General features: G+C 34.1%; 1 protein-coding gene across 2 annotated transcripts in view; it reads right to left on the bottom strand.

The window, feature by feature from the left end:
• The window catches only part of ccbe1 (collagen and calcium binding EGF domains 1), a 98,221-nt gene extending 83,766 nt beyond the window's left edge, over positions 1-14,455 (bottom strand). Inside the window, 2 exon segments of one of the 2 annotated variants that reach the window (NM_001163923.1) lie at positions 14,008-14,088; positions 14,220-14,455. In NM_001163923.1, coding sequence (NP_001157395.1) covers positions 14,008-14,088; positions 14,220-14,326 — 188 coding nt within the window. In that variant the 5' untranslated portion in view covers positions 14,327-14,455. 2 annotated transcript variants of the gene reach the window in all.
• Between the last annotated feature and the right edge of the window lie 5,572 nt (positions 14,456-20,027).

Raw genomic sequence — 20,027 nt, 5'->3', positions numbered from 1 at the left:
TCCCACCCCCTTCCCTAAATGCAGTATTTTGAAAAACAACTGATTTTTTACCACATTCTCAGACTTTACCACGTTCTCACCCTGTTATTTACTTGTCTATTTTTTTTGGCTTCTGTTTTTGTCTTACCCGCTTTCTGGAACCGTTCTTCACCAGACTCGAACCCCATCATCACGGTAACTCCGCTCTGCATCTCAAGTCTGCTGACATACGTGTCGAGGTACCGGACAAACTGGTAACAACAGACAAGCCATCCCCATGCAGACAAGTGGTCAGCTGGTAAGTGGAAAAGGAATGGCATCATGCCACCCTGTAGCGTTAATTTTAGAGATGAAAGGCAGCCATACGTAGCTCTGGTTATATAATTTGTGATCTCCAGAAATATATATAGGGCTACGTTTTCAAAATGAGCCTATGTTGCGTCATCCGATCACAAGTCCAACTCTCTAACCATTAGGCCACAGCTGCCTCCATTCATTTTCAGCATTGATTATAAAAGAAGTTTCTTGATCACCAAATCAGAATATAAGAAAAACGTCTGAAGGATCATATTAAACACAATATTATCAGTGGTGGAAAGAGTACTGAAAAAAATCATACTTAAGCAAAAGTACGATTACTTGCCTAAAAATGTAGTGTAAGTAGAGTAAAAGTATCTGTTGTAAATATTACTCAAAGAATGAAAAAAAAGTAGCCATTTCAAAAGTACTCAAGAGTAGCGAGTATTACGCTTTTAAAAGCTGATGTGTTTACATGTAATTTGTGCATGTGTGTGTAAACGTAACATTCTGTAGCACATCAAGTTATTGCCCAGCAGGCACACAACATCAAAAGACATCAACATTAGGTTAGATTGTGTAGCCAGCATCTAAAGACAACGTTATTTGTTCAATAACAACATCAAATGACGTTGATATTTGGTTGACTTTAGGTTGTGTTTGAAAGTGACCAAAATCCAATGTTGAGCAAACATCCAATGTCATTTTGGCATCACATGCTGACACTTCCATGATTTTCATAGTAAAAAAAAAAAGCAAAATCCCCATGACACTGGGGTACAACTTCATTCTGACATCATGTTGACATCTTGTGCCTGCTGGATGTTTAAGGCCATTTCAATCATAATACAGTAAACATCTGTTGTCTTCTCATCAGTGACATGCATCTTAAGAGTCTCTGGGTCAATGCATGTAAAGATTTTGGACACCTTGTACACTTTTAATGCTTCCAAACAGTTTGCTGCAATTATAAAGTGCACATGTTTTGAGATTGGATTGGGTATCGTTTGGGGTTATTTCAATACCAGTGCTAATTCAATACTTTTAAAACGGTACCGGTGCCAAAACGGTGCCTGACCCGATACTTTTCATCCACAAAATTATTTGACAAGAAATATATATATATTTTAATCATTATAATTGAACAATATAATTATATATTTATAATAAGTTTAAGGTAAACATGAATTCATATACTATATATTTGAATTGCATTAATATATTTCTTTTAAAATTTCTTTTAATTAATATAGTTCATTATGAGGCGATTTACCTTCTATATGTGATTTGATTGGACAGGAATCAAAGGACTGACTTTACAAATTGCCATAGACAAGAAAAAACAAAGTAGTTACTGCAGGTTGAATAAAAGTAGTGGAGTAAAAGTACTGATAACTGCACTAAAAATGTACTCAAGGGAAAGTAAAAGTACACATTTTTAAAGCTACTTACTAAATTACAATTCCTGAGAAAAACTACTCAGTTACAGTAATTTGAGTATTTGTAATTAGTTACTTTACACCACTGAATATTTTGTATAAGTACAATATTATTATTGCTCATTCTCCTTCAGTTTAGTCCCTCCTTTATTTGAATAACCTTTAGACGTCATTCTAAGCCATTAGAAAAATAAATTAAAATCTAACCATTATCGCAGTTTCAGGTATGGTATAGTAAGTGTTTTTCTTACATGTTATCCTTAACATCATTTACTTACAAAGTGAGTAGTGAGTTAATGGAGCTGGTTAAACCACAACATAGTTTACTGGATTCACCCCAGCAGGCCCTAATTATTTAGGTTGTTGCCCTTTGACCTTCTAATTGCAAGAGCCAACCATTACCGGCCTAACCAGGAGTCTGTATCATTTTGACAAGTGAAACAAAACAGACCACCATTGCTTCTAATTACTGCTACAAGAGCAGTGATTAATAACAAAACTATGTAACACTGTGAAATTAACCTCAAGGCTAAGAGGGATGGCCATCGTTTGTAAACTGACACCTCACCCAATGTCACATCCCAATATCATGGGTGCGATTTGATCATTTAGGTACATTTCTGATATATATTGCAAGCATAGATTTGCAAGTCTATAGTAGCAAGTACAAACATGCTTTTAAAAAAATAGCAATGGCCAGGGCCAGACGGAATCTGCGGACGTTTTTTGCTATTTCTGCTGAGAATTTTGGAAAAAATCTGCGGATTTCTGCAGAATTATTTTGGGAGTGTCCAGCAGAGTATCATAACTAAAACCTCAATATATTAAACAAAAAGTAATAAATTACTGAATAAAAACTGAATAAATTCAGATTTACACATTTACTCAAGTAAATAAACATCTGCAGAAATCTGCGAAAAATCTGCGTAATTCTGCGCACGCAGATTCCGTGTGGGCCTAGCAATGACTTATAATTTGGTTATATCATTTAGTTTCATATTAAGGTAATAACGTCAGAATTATTAGCCCTCCTGTGATATTTTGTTTTCTTTTTTTAAATATTTCACAAATAATGTTTAACCGAGCAAATAAATTGTTTACATTATTTCCTATATTTTGTCTTCTGGAGAAAGTCAGATTTGCTTTATTTTAGCTAGAAAAAAAGCAGTTTAAAAAAAAAAAAAAAAAAAAACATTTAAGGTCAATATTATTAGCCCCTTAAGCATTTTTTTTTTTTTTAAATGGGCTATAAAACAAACCGTTATACAATGACTTGCCTAATTAACATAATTAACCTAGTTAAGTCTTTAAATTACACCTTAAGCTGAATACTAGTATCTTGAAAAATGTCTATTATATACACTACCTGACAAAAGTCTTGTCGCCTATCCAAGTTTTAGGAACAACAAATAATAACTTGACTTCTAGTTGATCATTTGGTATCAGAGGTGGTTTATATGAAAGGCCTCTAGTTTACATTTATTTTACTAAAATAAAATCGAAACATACCTTGTACTTTTGATTATTTATTCAGGACAGTAAGGTCTGACTTTGCTTAGACAAAAGTCTTGTGACTTAACAGAAAAAATTTACAGTATAGAATATAAAGTCATGGTGCAGTGGAAAAAAAATATAGTGTATGACTCCCATGAGCTTGGAGGACTGCATCCATAAATCTCTGCAATGACTCAAATAACTTAATAATAAAGTCATCAGGAATGGCAAAGAAAATGTTCTTTTCAGGACTCCGAGAGTTCATCAAGACTCTTATTATCTAATTATCTTCAATGCCTCCTCCTTCTTACCCCATACATGCTCGATTAGGTTCATGTCTTGTGACTGGGCTGGCCAATCTTTGAGTATTTTGACCTTCTTTGCTTTCAGGAACAGGGATGTGGAGGCTAAATTATGAGAAGGAGCGCTATCCTGCTGAGGAATTTGCCCTCTGGTTTGTAATGTAATGGGCAGCACAAATATCTTAATACCTCAGGTTGTTGATGTTGCCATTCACTCTGCAGATCTCTTGTACGCTCCTAACTGAATGTAACCCCAAACCATGACTTTTCCTTCACCAAACTTGACTGATTTCTTTGAGAATCTTGGGTCCATGTGGGTTCCAATAGATCTTCAGCAGTATTTGTGATGTTTGGGATGCAGTTCAACAGATGATTCATCAGGAAAATCGACCTTCTGCCACTTTTTTAAATGATCGACTAGAAGACAAGTTATTATTTGTTGGTCTAACAACTGGGATGGACGACTTTTATCAGGTAGTGTACTGTCATTATGGCAAATATGAAAGAAATCATTATCAGAAATTTGTTAATAAAACATTTACGTTTAGAAATGGGTTGAAAAAAAAAACTTGTTTGCGTCAAACAGAAATTGGAGGGAAAATATAGAGGGGGGCTAATAAATCAGGAAGGCTAATAGCTCAGAATTTTTTATAAAAACACAGCTCGTTTCTTTAAAAGATCAATATTGTGACATTTTTATTATATTCACAATTGTGCATGAGCAAAACTGTCTGTAGCTGATGCAGTTTTTTAAAAGATGTTAATGTGGTGTTACGATTTTCACCTTGGATAATTTCTTTATTACGGATATTTTGAAGAAAGTTCACATCAGAATTCATAGCTTACAGCTGTGTACACACGCCAACACACTGTATCACCAACTAGACCTGTTGAAAGAAACAGCGTTAAGACAAAAAAATTATTAAAGGAAAGGGCTAGAAAACAAATGCCTTTTTTTTCCACTGCCACTATTTTGGTCTGAATTATCACAGAAGCCATCAGGGACTTGTGTAAATTCCAGAGGTTGTTGGGTAATGCATTCGGTTTTCTCCATGCTTTGACTAGCTTGGCTCAACTGATCCCAAATAAACTCTGGCTGCATCCCAACTCGAATCAGTCACTCGATCTAACGCTTTTTGGCTGCAAGTATGCTGAAAATGTTCTTCGGCGGACATTCATTAACTTTTAGGTTTTTGGAGAGGAGAACGAGGGTCATCCCTGTCATAAATACCAGCTGAAAAGCCTATAAATCAGCTTGAGTGGTGTTGACTTGGTGGTCAGTGGTCCATTTGATTTAAGCATCCACACAATTCATGACTCATTGGTGCTTTAAAAGGATACACGTCAAGATGGAAGAGGAATCCTTGCATGAAATCATTGTGGCTATTATAAAAAAAACACCACTGAGAGACTATAACCAGAGTTCTGGATGAGCAAACAAGAAAGAATTTGTATGATAGTCACAAAAACAAATCCACAAACAAAGGACTGGCACGTTTGATCTGTCGCCATTAATCCCCCGTAGACATCGTAAAAGACACAACGGAGAACAATGCAAAGGATTTCCTGTTAAATCGCCCTTTTCGTTTCATGGGTCAACAACGCTAATATCCGATTCCCCAGGATTTCACGAGCTGGTGGACAAAACGGTTTGTTTGACAGTGTTTTCGAGCCTGATGAGCCACTTTGAGCTGATTGATGAAGACTTTCACTGATATGAACCATCTGGTCAACTTAACCAAGAAGGGCATTAATCACGGTGAAATTGCGTAATATTTCTGTCTAAGTCATAAAATTAAATCTACTGAAATCCCATAGGGCAGATGCTCCGAGTGATTCGCATCAATTACTTCCAGCTTGTGTCTTTTGAATATTAAAGGGGAGGACAAAGCCTTCATAAAATGCTTGTAGGACACAAATCATACTTAGACATTTTCGCAGTTAATGTCTCTGACGTCTTTAGGTTGTGTTGGTGTATTTCATAAGTGTGAATCAAGAAGATAGAGTTTATGTTCATAGTTTAGATAAACTGTTCCTGATGAAACATGAACATTGGCAAAGTCTAAATCAATTAAATATGATGGATTTTAAAATCCAATCACAATAACAACCGCAAACAACCTTGTATGAGAGCAAATCATTTACTCTAACAAAAACTGTCAGTCGAGTTGGTGTACGCAACAAAATACCTTTTTTTCATCTGCACTGCACTTTTCTCTTCACCACTCCAAGGTTATAATAGTTTTAGATTTTTCATTAAGTTGAGTTTATTTCGTTTTGAGGTTTTGTTTAAGTTTAGTTCATTTTAATTAGTTTTTAGAGGTAGATTTTGTCGTTTTTATATTTTGAAATGGCTTTGTTTTAGTTTATTAGTTTCAGTACACTGTAAAACCCAAAAAGTAAAGGCAACTCAAACCATTTCAGGAAGTTCAAAAACTAATCCTAATGAGTACTGTGATTATTTTAAATTATTTTAAATGTTAGTTTTCACTTTTATTAACTATAATAACCTTACACCACCCAGCTCTAAATACAGTTTAAACATGTTTGTGAACTTACAGATGTATAAATGGTGTTGCTATTTATGTATATTCCAATGTGTGCTCAAGAGGACACAATATGTTGGAAAAATAAAGATAAGACCTAAACTCCTTTTTACTTTCCTTAAGCTGCTCTGACACAAACTACATTATATACATTTAAATTATTAAGTTATTAGTAACTAATTAAATTATATAGGAACTAATAACCTTAACTTCTCAGAAATTTGATTGTAATGAAATAATGTGCACCTTTTGTAATGCAGCTTTAAAACAATAATTATTGTAAAAAAGCACTACATAAATAAACTTGAATTGAATTATAAAAATAAATATAAATTGAACTGATTTTTTAATGAAAAATAAAACTAAAAGAATGATGGCATTTCAAATCCTCAGGGCTGAGTAGAACTGAAGGGGTTACATTGGTGCCATGACCCGGATGGGAGAGAAGTTTATGGGGGTGAGTGTAACTGAGGGCAGCTAGTAAGAGCTGTGCGAGTTAACCTTAATCCTCTGGTCAAAAAAAAGGCATGCTAGTGACTGACCCTTGAGGATACTCCGAGCAGTCCCTCCCATGCTGGAGCCACCAGTTAAAATCCCTGCAAATCCCATTTAGGCTGGGAAAGCAGAACCAGGAGAGGTAACATATTGTTTAGGGTGGTGAATGTGGTCAAGACATAGGTAGTAGGTACTCTGTGAATAAACTTCACTTATCCTGAAGATGTACATTAAATTAATGCAAGAAGCTGCGATTTTTAATATCACTTTCAGACAGTCCCACCCACCGGGTTTCTACTTTAAGCCAAATATTAAGTTCCCTGACTTTAACTGACATATTTAATAAATGTAAAAACATGTCATGATTGTGCTTTGCATAATTTAAAATAATTTTAGCTTGATTATCATTTCACATGTCAATAAGAAATTACATTTAGCTTTTCAGTTTTTATTTTTTAATGGTTAATCTGAAACCAAAGCTCTTAGACCTTATATTTTTCTGGCATGCAAGTCTTAGTTAACACTAGGTAGAGTCTTGTGCCTGCATATAAATTAAGTTGATGAGCGGGAAAGTAATAAAATGGAGCTGAAAAACAACCCTACCATAACAACAGGTGTGAAACACTGTTATATACATGTACAAAAAAAAAAAAAAAAAAAAAAACCTACAAATAATTTACATTTTACAAAATGAAGTAAAATTCAAAAGCAACAAACAAAAATCAACAATATTCTATGCTTTGGACAACAAAATAAAAAACAAAATTTCTTGGCTTTTAATTTCTGGAATAAACCTGTTAAAATTCCATATTATTGCAGAAATTTTATGACCTGGATGGATGTTGGAGGGACATTTTTTAATATTTGTGATCAAAAATTACTGATTTTATGACTGCTTTTTTCAACATTGATAGCATTATTACCTCCAATTCTTGTATTTTTTTGCTGTGAAAATACATAAAAATCATGTCAAACTTTTTTTTTTTTTTTTAAAGAACAACTGCACTCACAAAATTCTAGAGAGATTGCCTGCAATGTTGGAGATGGCAGTTCAAATCTCAGCAAATCCAGAGTGTTGGAGTAGAATCGGAGGAGTAGTCAGATGGTTTTGTGGTGTGATTACAACATTAGTTAGCTAATAGGAAGAGTGTGAATAAACCTCACCTGTTCTCAAGGCTGTGCAAAACTGAAGGGTTTAAAATGGTGCCGTGACCTGGATAGGAGTGAGGTTTACAACAGTGGTCCCCATGGGCCATCGACCGCTACCAGGCCATGGATCAACTGGTAGTGGGCTGCACAAAAAATTATTAATTATTTCCATTTTATTTATGATCTAATTCTAAACTATCTTTTAATTTTGAAAAGACTTTTATTTTGAAAAATGATGATATTTTCTCGATTACATCTAGATCATTTGAGCACCAAAATTTAATGCACAAGCAAGCAAAAGGAGTAAGAAACAGATGCCTTTTGAAAGTGTCTTTATGAAGGGGAAAAGGCCCAGTGAAGGACCCACAAACTGCCAAGGAATGGATCCGCAAACTATTTGTCAACAAATGACATGAATCCAGCATGTCTGTGCAAGAAGATCAACTGCTGGAGATCGCAAATGACGGCAGCCATTCACATCTCGCGTCTTTTTAAGAGCACGAGTTCGTTATTTCTGATGGAGGCTTGTGCGTGCTTATTTGGAGCAGAGCAATGCACTTGCACCTTCCAGGCGCAACTAGTTGAAAACATCTTCTGAATGCCGCGAACACACCACGGATCACTTGACAAGAACTGACCAATCAGATTCATATTTTGCATGGAATAAACACATTTTGGTTGACTAATTATATCAGAAAAACACAGAACACCCAAACATTGCAGTGCTTTTTAATTTGTTCAATTTAAAAAGTCTAGGGACCACTGGTTTATAAGGTGAGTTTAACACCAAGTAAAAGAATAAACCTTACACTTCTGGCCTTGAGGCTCACTAGTAATTGAAGTTAAAGGGTTGGATCTTTTAGAGTCCTTGTAAACTTTTCCTGCACCCATGTTGGAAACACGGGTTTGAATTTTGCTTTTGAGGGTTATGGTGTTGCTTTTACTCAATGGAGTAGAGGTTTAGGGGTGTGTGTCAAGGAGACCAGAAGCTAATTAAGTGATTAAACCTGGCCTCAAGAGAAGTCTACAACATCCTTGTTTACATGTTGGTACAAACCTTGCTTAGAGCAGGGCAAACAGAATGAGAGGGTCACATTTTAGTAAGAATATTTTTATCACAATGTATTAAGAACAATAATGTCACAGTATAATTAAGTATTCCTAAAGTTTTTACTTGTTCCTTATGATTTGCCATGTCTCACAATCAGAAATTGTTTTATGGCTTTTTATTCATTTACGTTAAACTAGAAACAAAGTTACACTTAATTTAACTGAATTGTAGTTAAATTGTTTGGTCAAACCATGAATATGGGGCACAGCTAACTGTTTGTCCTAACAATGCATGGAAGGGAAAATAGTAAACTGGTGTTCTGGAAAAATCTTCATCTTTCAGCTTTAAATCCCAAAACTTAAAGCACTTGAACAATGTCAGGAGTAGGTAACCAGCACCCTTGTGAAGCAGACTGACTTAGTTTGAGTTTACAGTGCATTCGCCAGACACATCTGCAGTTGTTCAAGAGAGCTTTTAGAAATGTCTGGGTTGAAAATCTCAATATGATCTTGTTTCTTTTAATGGACATATTTAGAAATAAACTCCCTAGAGGCCACTGGACATTTTAAGATGAACTTAAGGGTCGAGAAAGACGTGCGTCTGGACTCTAGCGGTTTCCCAGTTTGTTTAAAGGTTCGGCTGATAATTAAAAACGCTTTCTGCTGGCGATGAACAAGTGCTTGTGGTCAGATGAACTTGATGTTTAAGTTCATGGCTGGGTGTCTGTCCTAGAGGAAAAAAAAAACTTGAAGCGTTAATATGATATGTCCTTCGTCTGTTTGGTTCCCTTTGCCTTTTGCCCTGGAATGTTTCAACTTCAGAGCTTAGAAACCACTGGAAATATTTGGACGAGCAACCAAGACCCAAGTTCCCTAAAATCACCTCCAATATATTCTGGAAAGGCCAGTTCAGATCCATTTTGATCTGGCTTCACAGTGCTGTCCCTGAGCCCAGGCCTGAGAAACAATACATCTATTAATCCAAAACTGTAGTACTAACTCACTTTGTATGCCGCAGTTCATTGAAAACAAAGAGTAATACATTCTATGGCACTGTATCAACAACTGCACAGCAGTCTTTCAGAATGCACTGCTCTCTTCTGTAAACCATATGAGCCAATAAATCTTCACGTAATTACTCTTTAGCTCTCATATTAGCGATTTAAATGCTTTTAGGTCAGAGCTGTCAATTTCATGTTAATTTAACACACTGATTGTTTATGCTTTAAAAGAAAATAATGTTCCACTCAATTCATAACTTGCATATACCTTCAATCAATATTCATTCATTTTCCTTCAGCTTAGTCCCTTATTTATCAGGGTTTACCACAGCGGAATGAACTGCCTACTATTCCGGCATACGTTTATGCAGCTGATGCCCATCCAGCACCAACTAAGTACTGGAAATCAATATTTTTCAAATTTACAGCAATTATTTAAACGCATCATTATCATCGAACACATGCATACTGGTTCAACACATCACCAAAATGACTTTGCTTATTTTAGTTTCAATGAAAAATCCTACAAGTTCTCGAAAAAAGAAAAATAGATCACTCACTGATGGAAGAATCACTTATCACATTCCTGAGCAATTTTCGCAGCTCTCAATTTCCAGAATGGATCGCAACCAAACTGCAAATGCATGAACGTTCTCCTCTGCTTGACCTTATGATCTATTCAAGTGACAAACCCTGGCTCGCAGGCTTGTTTCGAACACAAGAACAGATGCGCAGGAGATCAAATCAGATCAGAAGCATCGACTGAACAATGACACACATAAATATTTCCTGATCGCATCATGCGTTTGAGAGCCCCCAAGCCACAAGTGAAAAGAGGTGTGGTGGCTTATACTAACTGCACCTGTTCATTTACTATGAGCTCATTTCAAAATAGCGATTGAGTCATTTTAGTGATCTGCATATGAGCTAATGACAAACCGCATGTGATGATTTTGCCAAGTTCGATGCGATCCTGGATAACCATCTACATTGATCCTGGAACATAATTTTTGTTCAAAATTGTTATTCATACCCATTCCCTACTTCCAACCATAACTGTAAAACTGCAGAAGTGCATAAACCTAATTGTAAATCTAAACTTAATTTAATTTTCCTTAATTTTGATTTGCTGATTGGAATGTTGTTCCAGGATCAACATGATGTTAATCCCGAAACATGTCCTACGTGGTGAAATCAGGTGGGCTTCTGTTCTCCACTGCAAATACTCTCCATCGGTGCTTGACAGACTCAGGGACTCCACAGGTCACCTGTACTGTTGCATCAACATGTGCAAAGAACGCACAGGGACAAGTTAACAACAATTTTGGCTAGTGCTTCTAGTTGCTACTTCCAGCATGCAGGTGGATTTTATACCAGGGGTGCCCAAACTTATTCTTATGAAGGGCCAAAAACAAATCTTAATTAAGGCTAGTGGGCCAAAGGTAAACATTGTTGCCATGGGTAATTTCCTAGTTTATTCAATAACATTTAGAAATGACTAGAAACCATTGCTTTACATTGCTTTTTTTACGTTTAATAATGAACTTATTACAATAAAAACAAAACAATCTCACTTATAACAGAATTACACTAATTTTGCCTTGATTTGCTTGCTGATGTCTTATGCATAGTCCTCTATCCATCGATATTTACATATTAAAAAAAAATCTGTTTCATTGACCACATTTTATTGAAACATTTAATTTCAGTTAGCTTTTTTGTAGCTCAGCAATAAAACAAACAAAAAAAGGCTATGTCAAATTAGAAATGACGATCTCTGTGTTAAAGGCGCCCGTCCCAACCCTCTCCATCATACTCACTTCTCCTCTCACATGGGATTGGGGCCAAAACTGTTGAACTCTACCAAGAACAATGCACCTGTAGTACATTAGCACCTGACTGTGTTCTATAGATTTCATATTTATATATTGTCTTATTTTGTAAACAGTGTATGTTCTTAATTGTTTGTTCTTAACTGCTTTGTTTGTTTTATTTATTTTATTGTTTGCTTAGAGCAACGTTGTAGCACAGTTTTGCCCAAAACAAATTTCCTCTCTGGAACAAATAAAGTTTATCCTATTCTAAATCAAAGGTTTCAATGGGCCAACTTTGGCCCACGGGCCCTACATTTGGCATCTCTGATTTAAACGCACAGAAGAATGTGTGAGAGTTAAAAGGTTATAATGCAAGGGGGGAAATATTTAAATATTTTATCTTCAATGGCTTTAGCATGAATTCTCTAGCAGATAACCATTTAAAGAACACAGCCCATCTTGGAATATTATGTCGGATGAAAAAGCATCTTCTCTCTGAGATATTTTGTATTACCCACAATATAATTGTTATTACAAAAGCATTAAGCGAACGCTAAATCTCTCAGAGGAATGCAAAAGATATTTGAGAGCATACAAATATTTTGTGTTCATTCATTCATTTTCTTTTTGGCTTTTTGCCTTATTTATCAGGGGTTGCCACAGCGGAATGAACCGGCAACTTGCACAGCATATGTTTTATGTACACTCTCACACACACACACTCATACATTATGGTCAATTTAGTTTATTCAATTCAATTATAGCACAAATCTTTGGACTTGTGGGGAAATCTTTGGGGGTCTTTTTGGGCTTGTGCAAACTCCACACAGAAACGCCAACCGGCCCAGCCGGTACTTGAACCAGTGACCTTCTTGCTGTGACACGACAGTGCTAACCACTGAGCCAGTCTGTCTGTTTTGTAAGCAAATGCCAAGTTTCTTGGGGGTATGGAAAAAATTTTGCAAAAAGGCACAAATGTTTTAAAGCAAAAACGTTTTTCAGACCACAATACTTTTGCAAGGGACTTACCATTCTTTCCATTACTATGACTAGCTAGCTTTTTTACTAAAAAATAAATAAATCTACACGTGAAAAAAAGGCAGGACTTTACAGTACCCAAGTAAAACAGTACCAAAGTAAAAGTTGTACATGTTGCTTATTGAGAGGGCAAATTTATATAGGTTAGATTAGGTATATGATAATTGTTTGATGTTTTTTCTATGCTCAGCAACCACAATCATTGATGGTAAGTATATTCATTATAGTCAGACATATAGATTTCAAAACTCAGGGAGCAATAAGCTATAGTATACCTTTAAGCTCTGGGGTTGCAGCAGCACAATAAACCTCAATAACAAGCTAACCATCACTTGGCAAAGTAGCAGACTGGAACAACAAAACCAGCTTTCAAACCTAGCTTAAGTTACCACAGTAAGGCTGATCATTTTGGGACTGCTTTGCATGTGGAGCCGGCTTAAAGTTCCAGCATCATAATCCCCAACCTTCAAAGAATAATATCTCCTAGCTTTCTTTCTCTAACTCTAAACGGTCACAGGAATGAAAACAGGATTATTTAACATGCTCCACACAAGACACTATCACAGAGAAACCCTGGTCACTTTGTGATAAGGAACAGAAAAGAACAGGCATTCGATGCTCTATATAGGCTAATAATTATATATAAAGAAAGAGTAACTAACAGGCTCCTTGAACAAATTTTGGAGTCATTTTCGATTTAAAAGGACACAATATGGGTCTCATTTTCTAAATATAAACTCAATATGGTTTCCTCATCGCCACATAAGAAAAGCATAAATCACAGCTGGAGTCTGTGTATTATTAGTGATGTAGAACAGCATAAAACTGAGTGCCATCAGAAAAGGAGCCAGCGATTCCATTTCAGACTTAATCATAAAACAACGAAAGCCAATTTCTTGGCAGCATGCGAATACAAATTTCCAGACAAAACAGGATTCATTGAATAAACAAGTAAAATAAACAACCATGACACTTTATTTATCCCACATGGCCAGTTTTAATATCAAATTCTGCCCCTGATCACTCCAGTAACTAAAAAACTTGAGGTAAAGTGTGTTTTATATTGGCACATTAGGACTTTATCCTTAATATAATTTCAGAAAAGCATCTTTGCTAATTCTACATGGTGAAATCACATTAGCAGCAAATGACTATCAAAGTACATTGTTTACAGACAATTAAATAGTGCTAACGTTGTTTTGGTCATACCTGCATGTTAGACCGAATATTTAAAGTAACCTGGTAAGCAATATAGAGACAGTGTCAAGGTGTCACTGTTCAAAAATGAACAAATGTGCGAATACAAAACCAACTTTACCTTAATATTACAAAATATCGAGTAGCCTACAGACAATACACAAACACATAACGTTTTTAGATGGATAAGTAAACAGCGCGTTTACCTGTAGCATGTGGTCACCTCTCCAGTGGACTTTACGCACGGGTACTTCGTCGTTGCGATTTTGCTTTCTGAACACACTTCTCTGCAAGACAAAGAAGCCGTCAGCTGTTTTCTTTGCGCATAAACAATTGTGCTCACTCACAGGAAACAAACTTTCCATCCGCTGAGTTCGTGTAAACAGCGAGCTGACAGACAGACAGCACAGCACTTTACCTGTCTACATCCTCCTTCTCCTCTCGGAAAGTCCACGGAGCTCCCGATGAGAACAGTACGAGCGCCACGGCCACACTGAGAGATGCTCCTCTGCCCGGGTAGATCATTTCAGACACTCTGAGATGATTAAAAGATATTTGTCCCTTTAAATCCAGTCTTGAAGTTCAGCGCTTGTTTCGGAGGAATTGGGAGAGTATTGATTGGTTACCTCCTGCGAAGCCCCACGCGCAGATTCCACACGGCCCCTCCCACCGACACACTTGATCGGCTTCCATAGGTTCAGAAAAACTGAAAGTAATATTTAAACAACTGCCTCAGGTAACATAAGGGCATCGCTGAAAAAAGGCATGCAGAAGTTTAAAATAATATGTAATATGTTAGACTTGTGGAAAGATGTCATTGTGGTATTAACTTTTCATATGGTTGTTTTGAGATGTTTAAACCTCCTTTCAGATGTTTGGAGAATTTGTGTGTGTGTTTGTGTGTCAAAAATATTTCCAGGCTTATTTAATACAAAAGTAATTTGATCAAATATAAAATATCACATTATATATTTGATCATTCATTCATTTTTCTTTGGCTTAGTCCCTTTATTCATCAAGGGTCGCCACAGCGGACTGAACCGCCAACTTTTCCAACATATGTTTTACACAGCAGATGCCCTTCCAGCTGTAACCCAGTACCGAGGCACACCCATACACTTTCACATTCACACACATACATTACGGCCAATTAAATTTATTCAATTCCTCTATAGCGCACGTGTTTGGACTGTGGGGGAAACCAGAGCACCCGGAGAAAACCCACACCAACAAATAAGGCAGAACATGCAAACTCCACACAGAAATGCCAACTGTAATAAAAATCAAATTAAAAGGACTAGAATTTTCTCTTATTATGTTTGTAATAACCATGGCTTTATAACCATAGCAGAAGATATTTGACTTTAAAAAGTACTTTTAAGTGCATTTAAGACCATCTTTATAAATGTACTTTTGCCATTTTCCAATTATAAAGACATTGTGATGCTGGAAAATATGAATGATACACCGTGTCGCATATATTGAAGCATATATAAAGTATTACAATTTGTTCATTTAAGTTAATACAGACATATATCTGTTATACTTAATGAGGGTGGAACATTATTTGATGCATATTTTGACATCATTAATAGGGAAACAAATATTTTCTGAATATATGTTAACAAGCACATGCTTTTTGAAAATATAGACCATTTATAATTGTGTCCTTTTAAATTATGTGACTATAATCAAAATAAAAATCATTCAAATATTTATTAAATGGATAATCAATAAAGTTGTCATCTCATTGTTTATTCTTATTGTCCACATAACACTGAATGTACAAAAATGATTTGTAGATTAATAGAAATAATATTAAATTTAAATGCTTATTATCACATAAAAAAAGATATAGCTTAAAAGATAAAATGCCAAAATATGAGTGACATGATGTGTAATGGTCCAGCCTTTGAATTTACAACTATATATTTATATATAGCATACTGTAAGTGCTGGATATGTTATTATAAAAGCTCCTGTTGTTTATAAGTACAGAAATAATAAGGGTCTTACTTTGTGATATTATATTACTTTGATATTGACAGTTATATGGCAGAAAGTTGTGTAATAGGATCAAAAAGTCATTTTAAAATATAATATAAAAACACTCCAAAGTGAGGTTGTTCTTAAATAGGTAATAAAATCACATTTTAATACACAAACATCTATAATAACAACAGAGTCATTTTAAAAAGTACTTAAAAGAGAAGCTGATGAAGATGCAGCATACTGTGTGTCTGTTTACGTCATGATAAGGTACATTTACACCATTGTAATTACAAATGCATGGTGACACTGTGGCTCAGTAGTTAGCACAGTCTCCTCACAGCAAGAAGGTCGCTGGTTCGAGTCCCGGCTGAGTCAGTTGGCATTTCTGTGTTCTCCCCGTGTCCAAAAGACATGTGGTATAGGTGAACTGAATAAACTAAATTGACTGTAGTGTACTGTATGTGTGTGCATGTGAGAGTGTATGGGTGTTTTCCCAGTACTGGGAACAGTATCCACTGTGTAAAACATATGCTGTATAAGTTGGCGGTTCATTCCGCTGTGGCGACTCCTAATGAATGAATGAATAATGACAAATGCACAAAAACAGTCATGCAATGAATGAAACTGCATGCTGAATCAATAAAAATGCAGGAATTGATTCTGTGGTGCTAACAAAGCTAAACACCCCATCACTGATAGCCTACTGAGGTTAGGGCAATCTGAACCCTTCATAATTGGGATTGTTTGCACCAAGTCTTCAATCCTTGACCTTTGACCTCTGAAAGCCCACAAGGCCAGATAGTTGTCACTAAAGTAATTAGGTTTATTATTATATTTTATGCTGGTGGTATTACTTCTTTGTACAAACTCTGTTTCATTTCCGCAATGTATAAATATCTGTTAATTAACACTATCCATGTTTTGTGATTTATTTACAGTTGTGAATTGCATTATGGGCCATTAATATCTGCTCTGTCAACTTTTGATGTTGAAAATTAAACTCTTAAGTTTAACAAAGTGACTTTTATTGTAGTTTGAAATAAGATAATGAACATATTATAAATAATATAGATAAATAAGTCCGTAGCAGAAAATGTACTGGCAGTTTACTACAAGGTTATTGCAGCATAACCTACACCACCAAGCAAGACAATTTATCACAATTCACTTTTCACTTTTTCAAACTTTTCAAGGGGGGGGGGGGGGGGGGGTGACATGACTCACAAAACACGGAGAACTGCTAATTTACCGATATTATTTTGACAGTGTGGCCTCTAATGAACTGCAGAGAGTCTTTTTGATATTTTTGCCCTCTAGTGGCTAACAAAGCAACAGCTGTTTCTTGTTTGTGTGTTTAGGAAACCTAGCAAAAAATGAGCTTCATCCACAATCACCTAAAATAAAAAAATAAAAAACAAGAAATGAAGATGAACCAAGCCTCGTCTCTCATGACTAAACAACTCTAAACACATCTGACGGGTTCAACTTTAAGTGCTTGGAAACTCCAATTCCAAAAGACGTGTTTCCATAGAGCTGTTTGCATGATGATTCTTGGCTTCATGACTTGTTTTTTTTTTTTTTTTTTGGTAGGGCAGTATACAGTCTCTTGTATTTTTCTTTCAACACTCTCACTGCAATCCAAGCAACAGTTTTAAGATACAAGGTTGATGTCATCTGGTCCTGTGTCTAGACTTTATGGAGACTTTAACATATGTATTAAATGTTGATTTCTTGCTTCTTGCTCTCTATGTACTGTTTTTTTTTTCATAAAGACCCACAAATGAGGGGATTTTCATACAACAAATATGCTGTTCCTCAAAGTAAAATAAAAAAATGTTTTTCTTTATTTTGTGTAAACAATATTTTTTTAGTTAAATTTTTGCCTGTGATTAAACACTTCATAAATTGTTTTGTATAAATGGTTTTTAATTTTATTAAATTCAATTTAATTTAAACATCAGTTGCATCAAATAAAACAAAAATAAAAAATAAAATAAAATTTAAATAAATAAATATATATGAAATATTTGGGTTAATTATTTTTGCATATTTACACATCAAGAATTATTTAGTTTGAATAAAATTAAATTAAATTAAATAAAAAATGAAACGTTTATAATTTATTGTACTTTAATTTCCAAAATTAACTTAATTTGCAATTAATTAAATTAAATTAATGCATGTAAATATGCGTCTGTGAATTTACAACTCATAAATAATTTTGTATTCAGTAAATAATTTTGCAATTAAAAAAATATATAATAAAAGTAACGAACCAACATGTGCCTGTAAATTTAGTTTTAAATTAAATTAAATGTAATTTAATTTAAAGTTTCCATTGAGTTGCATGAAATGAAATTAATGCATGTCAATGTGTGCTTGTGAATTTACACTTCACAAATAGTTTAGTATCATTTTATATAAATATTTAAAAAAATAATAAAAATATTAATAAAATTAAATGCAACTTAATTTAAAGTTTGCACTGATTTAAATAAAATTAAATTAAATTAAACAATGCATGTCAACGTGTGCTTGTGAATTTATACTTCATAAATAGTTTAGTATGATTTAAAATAAATATTAAAAATAATAATAAAATAGTAATAAAACAAATTTTGATTTGCATTAAAATAAATGAAATTAACGCATGTTAATGTGTGCCTGTGAATTTACGCTTCATAAATAATTTAGTATTATTTTGTATAAATATTTTTAAATATTTTAAAATTAAATTTAACTTAATTTGCATTAACTTAAACACAATTATATTAAATTAAATTAAAAGGTACTTTTCAAAAGCTAAAAATTTCAATAATGTTTTTTTCTCTTTACACACATAAATAATAGATGCATGTCAATTAAATATCTCTAAACTAATCCATTTTACATCACAATTATTAATATTCCACAACATTAATTTTACATTTTAAATCAACTGCACCACCGTTTCTTTCCAGCGTCTTTTATTCAATATTTTGTTGCATAATTTGCTTTTCAAACACCAAAACAGAACAAGTAAACAGAATGAATGAATTGTTTTCAGACAGAAAACACCTGCTCGGGCTGAATACTCCTACTCCAACAACAGGGAGAAATTTATGTTGTTTTATTGTTTTACTACGCATTTCATCTAGTGCAACTCAATTTGTGATGCAGCTTTTTTGTGCTTTGTAAGGGATTGTCTCATTTACATAAAACAACTGCAGACAAATATGAAAAGATATAATGTGTGATAATGAGACTGAGTATGCTTGCAATGCTTGTATGCTTTTAGTTTTTAATTAAGATGTTGGAAATGGGTCAACTTGTGCAGTGTAAAAGCAGCAAAACATCCGCAGTCATTAAAACCCCAACAGTTATTTTAATGGTAATGGTGCATGGGTCAAAGGTGAAAAGCATCATCATAATACATTTGCAATTCAGCTTCATTTGTACTTTTTTATTCAGAGCAAAAAAAAAAAAAAAACTAAACTTTTCTGCAGCCTTGAAATAATAAATAATGGTGGATTTAAATCTTTAGTTTGCCATCCTTTAAACCATTTTTGTCATGTTAATCTAAAAATTATAGGAATTAAATTTAGACCTGATTAAAATAAGGATGATAAAAAATAATAAAAAATATACAAAATACGTTTTATCACAAACACTGCAAAAATGTTGTGGGGATAAAATAAAATAAAATACCCATTGCCCAGCCAACTTAAAATCATTTGTACTTTTATTTTTTTAAATAAATTTTTTACTTTTTGAATTGAATTATGAGCATTGCAAAACTTTTGTAAGGCTAAAATAAAATAAAATAAAATAAAAGAATGAATGAATAAAATAAAATTTATAAATTTAATTGTATTAAGTTTCAGCTGCCCAGCCAACTGAAAATCATTTGAAAATGTAAAATAAAATTTAAGAAGCTCTACGAAAATGAAGAAAGAAACTCAACTAAACTACACTGAACAAAACTGAACAACAACAACAAATAACAATAATAATAAAATAAAATAAAATAATATAGAATAAATATATATTTAAAAAAAATGTTGTGAAATAACCAGCCAAGTGAAAAAACATTTTAAAATGTCTGGTAAAAAATAGGCTTCTTCAAAAAAGCTCACACAAAATTGGACCACTGTGAAACTTTTATGTGGGGCTAAAATAAAATAAAATAAAATAAAATAAAATAAAATAAAATAAAATAAAATAAAATAAAATAAAATGTTGGCGACGCAGTGGC

The sequence above is a fragment of the Danio rerio genome, chromosome 21, assembly GCF_052040795.2.
Source record: "Danio rerio strain M-AB ecotype USA chromosome 21, GRCz13ab, whole genome shotgun sequence".
Lineage (NCBI taxonomy): Eukaryota > Metazoa > Chordata > Actinopteri > Cypriniformes > Danionidae > Danio > Danio rerio.
The sequence above is the reverse complement of the archived record's forward strand: the minus strand, read 5'-3'. Positions and strand labels throughout refer to the sequence as shown.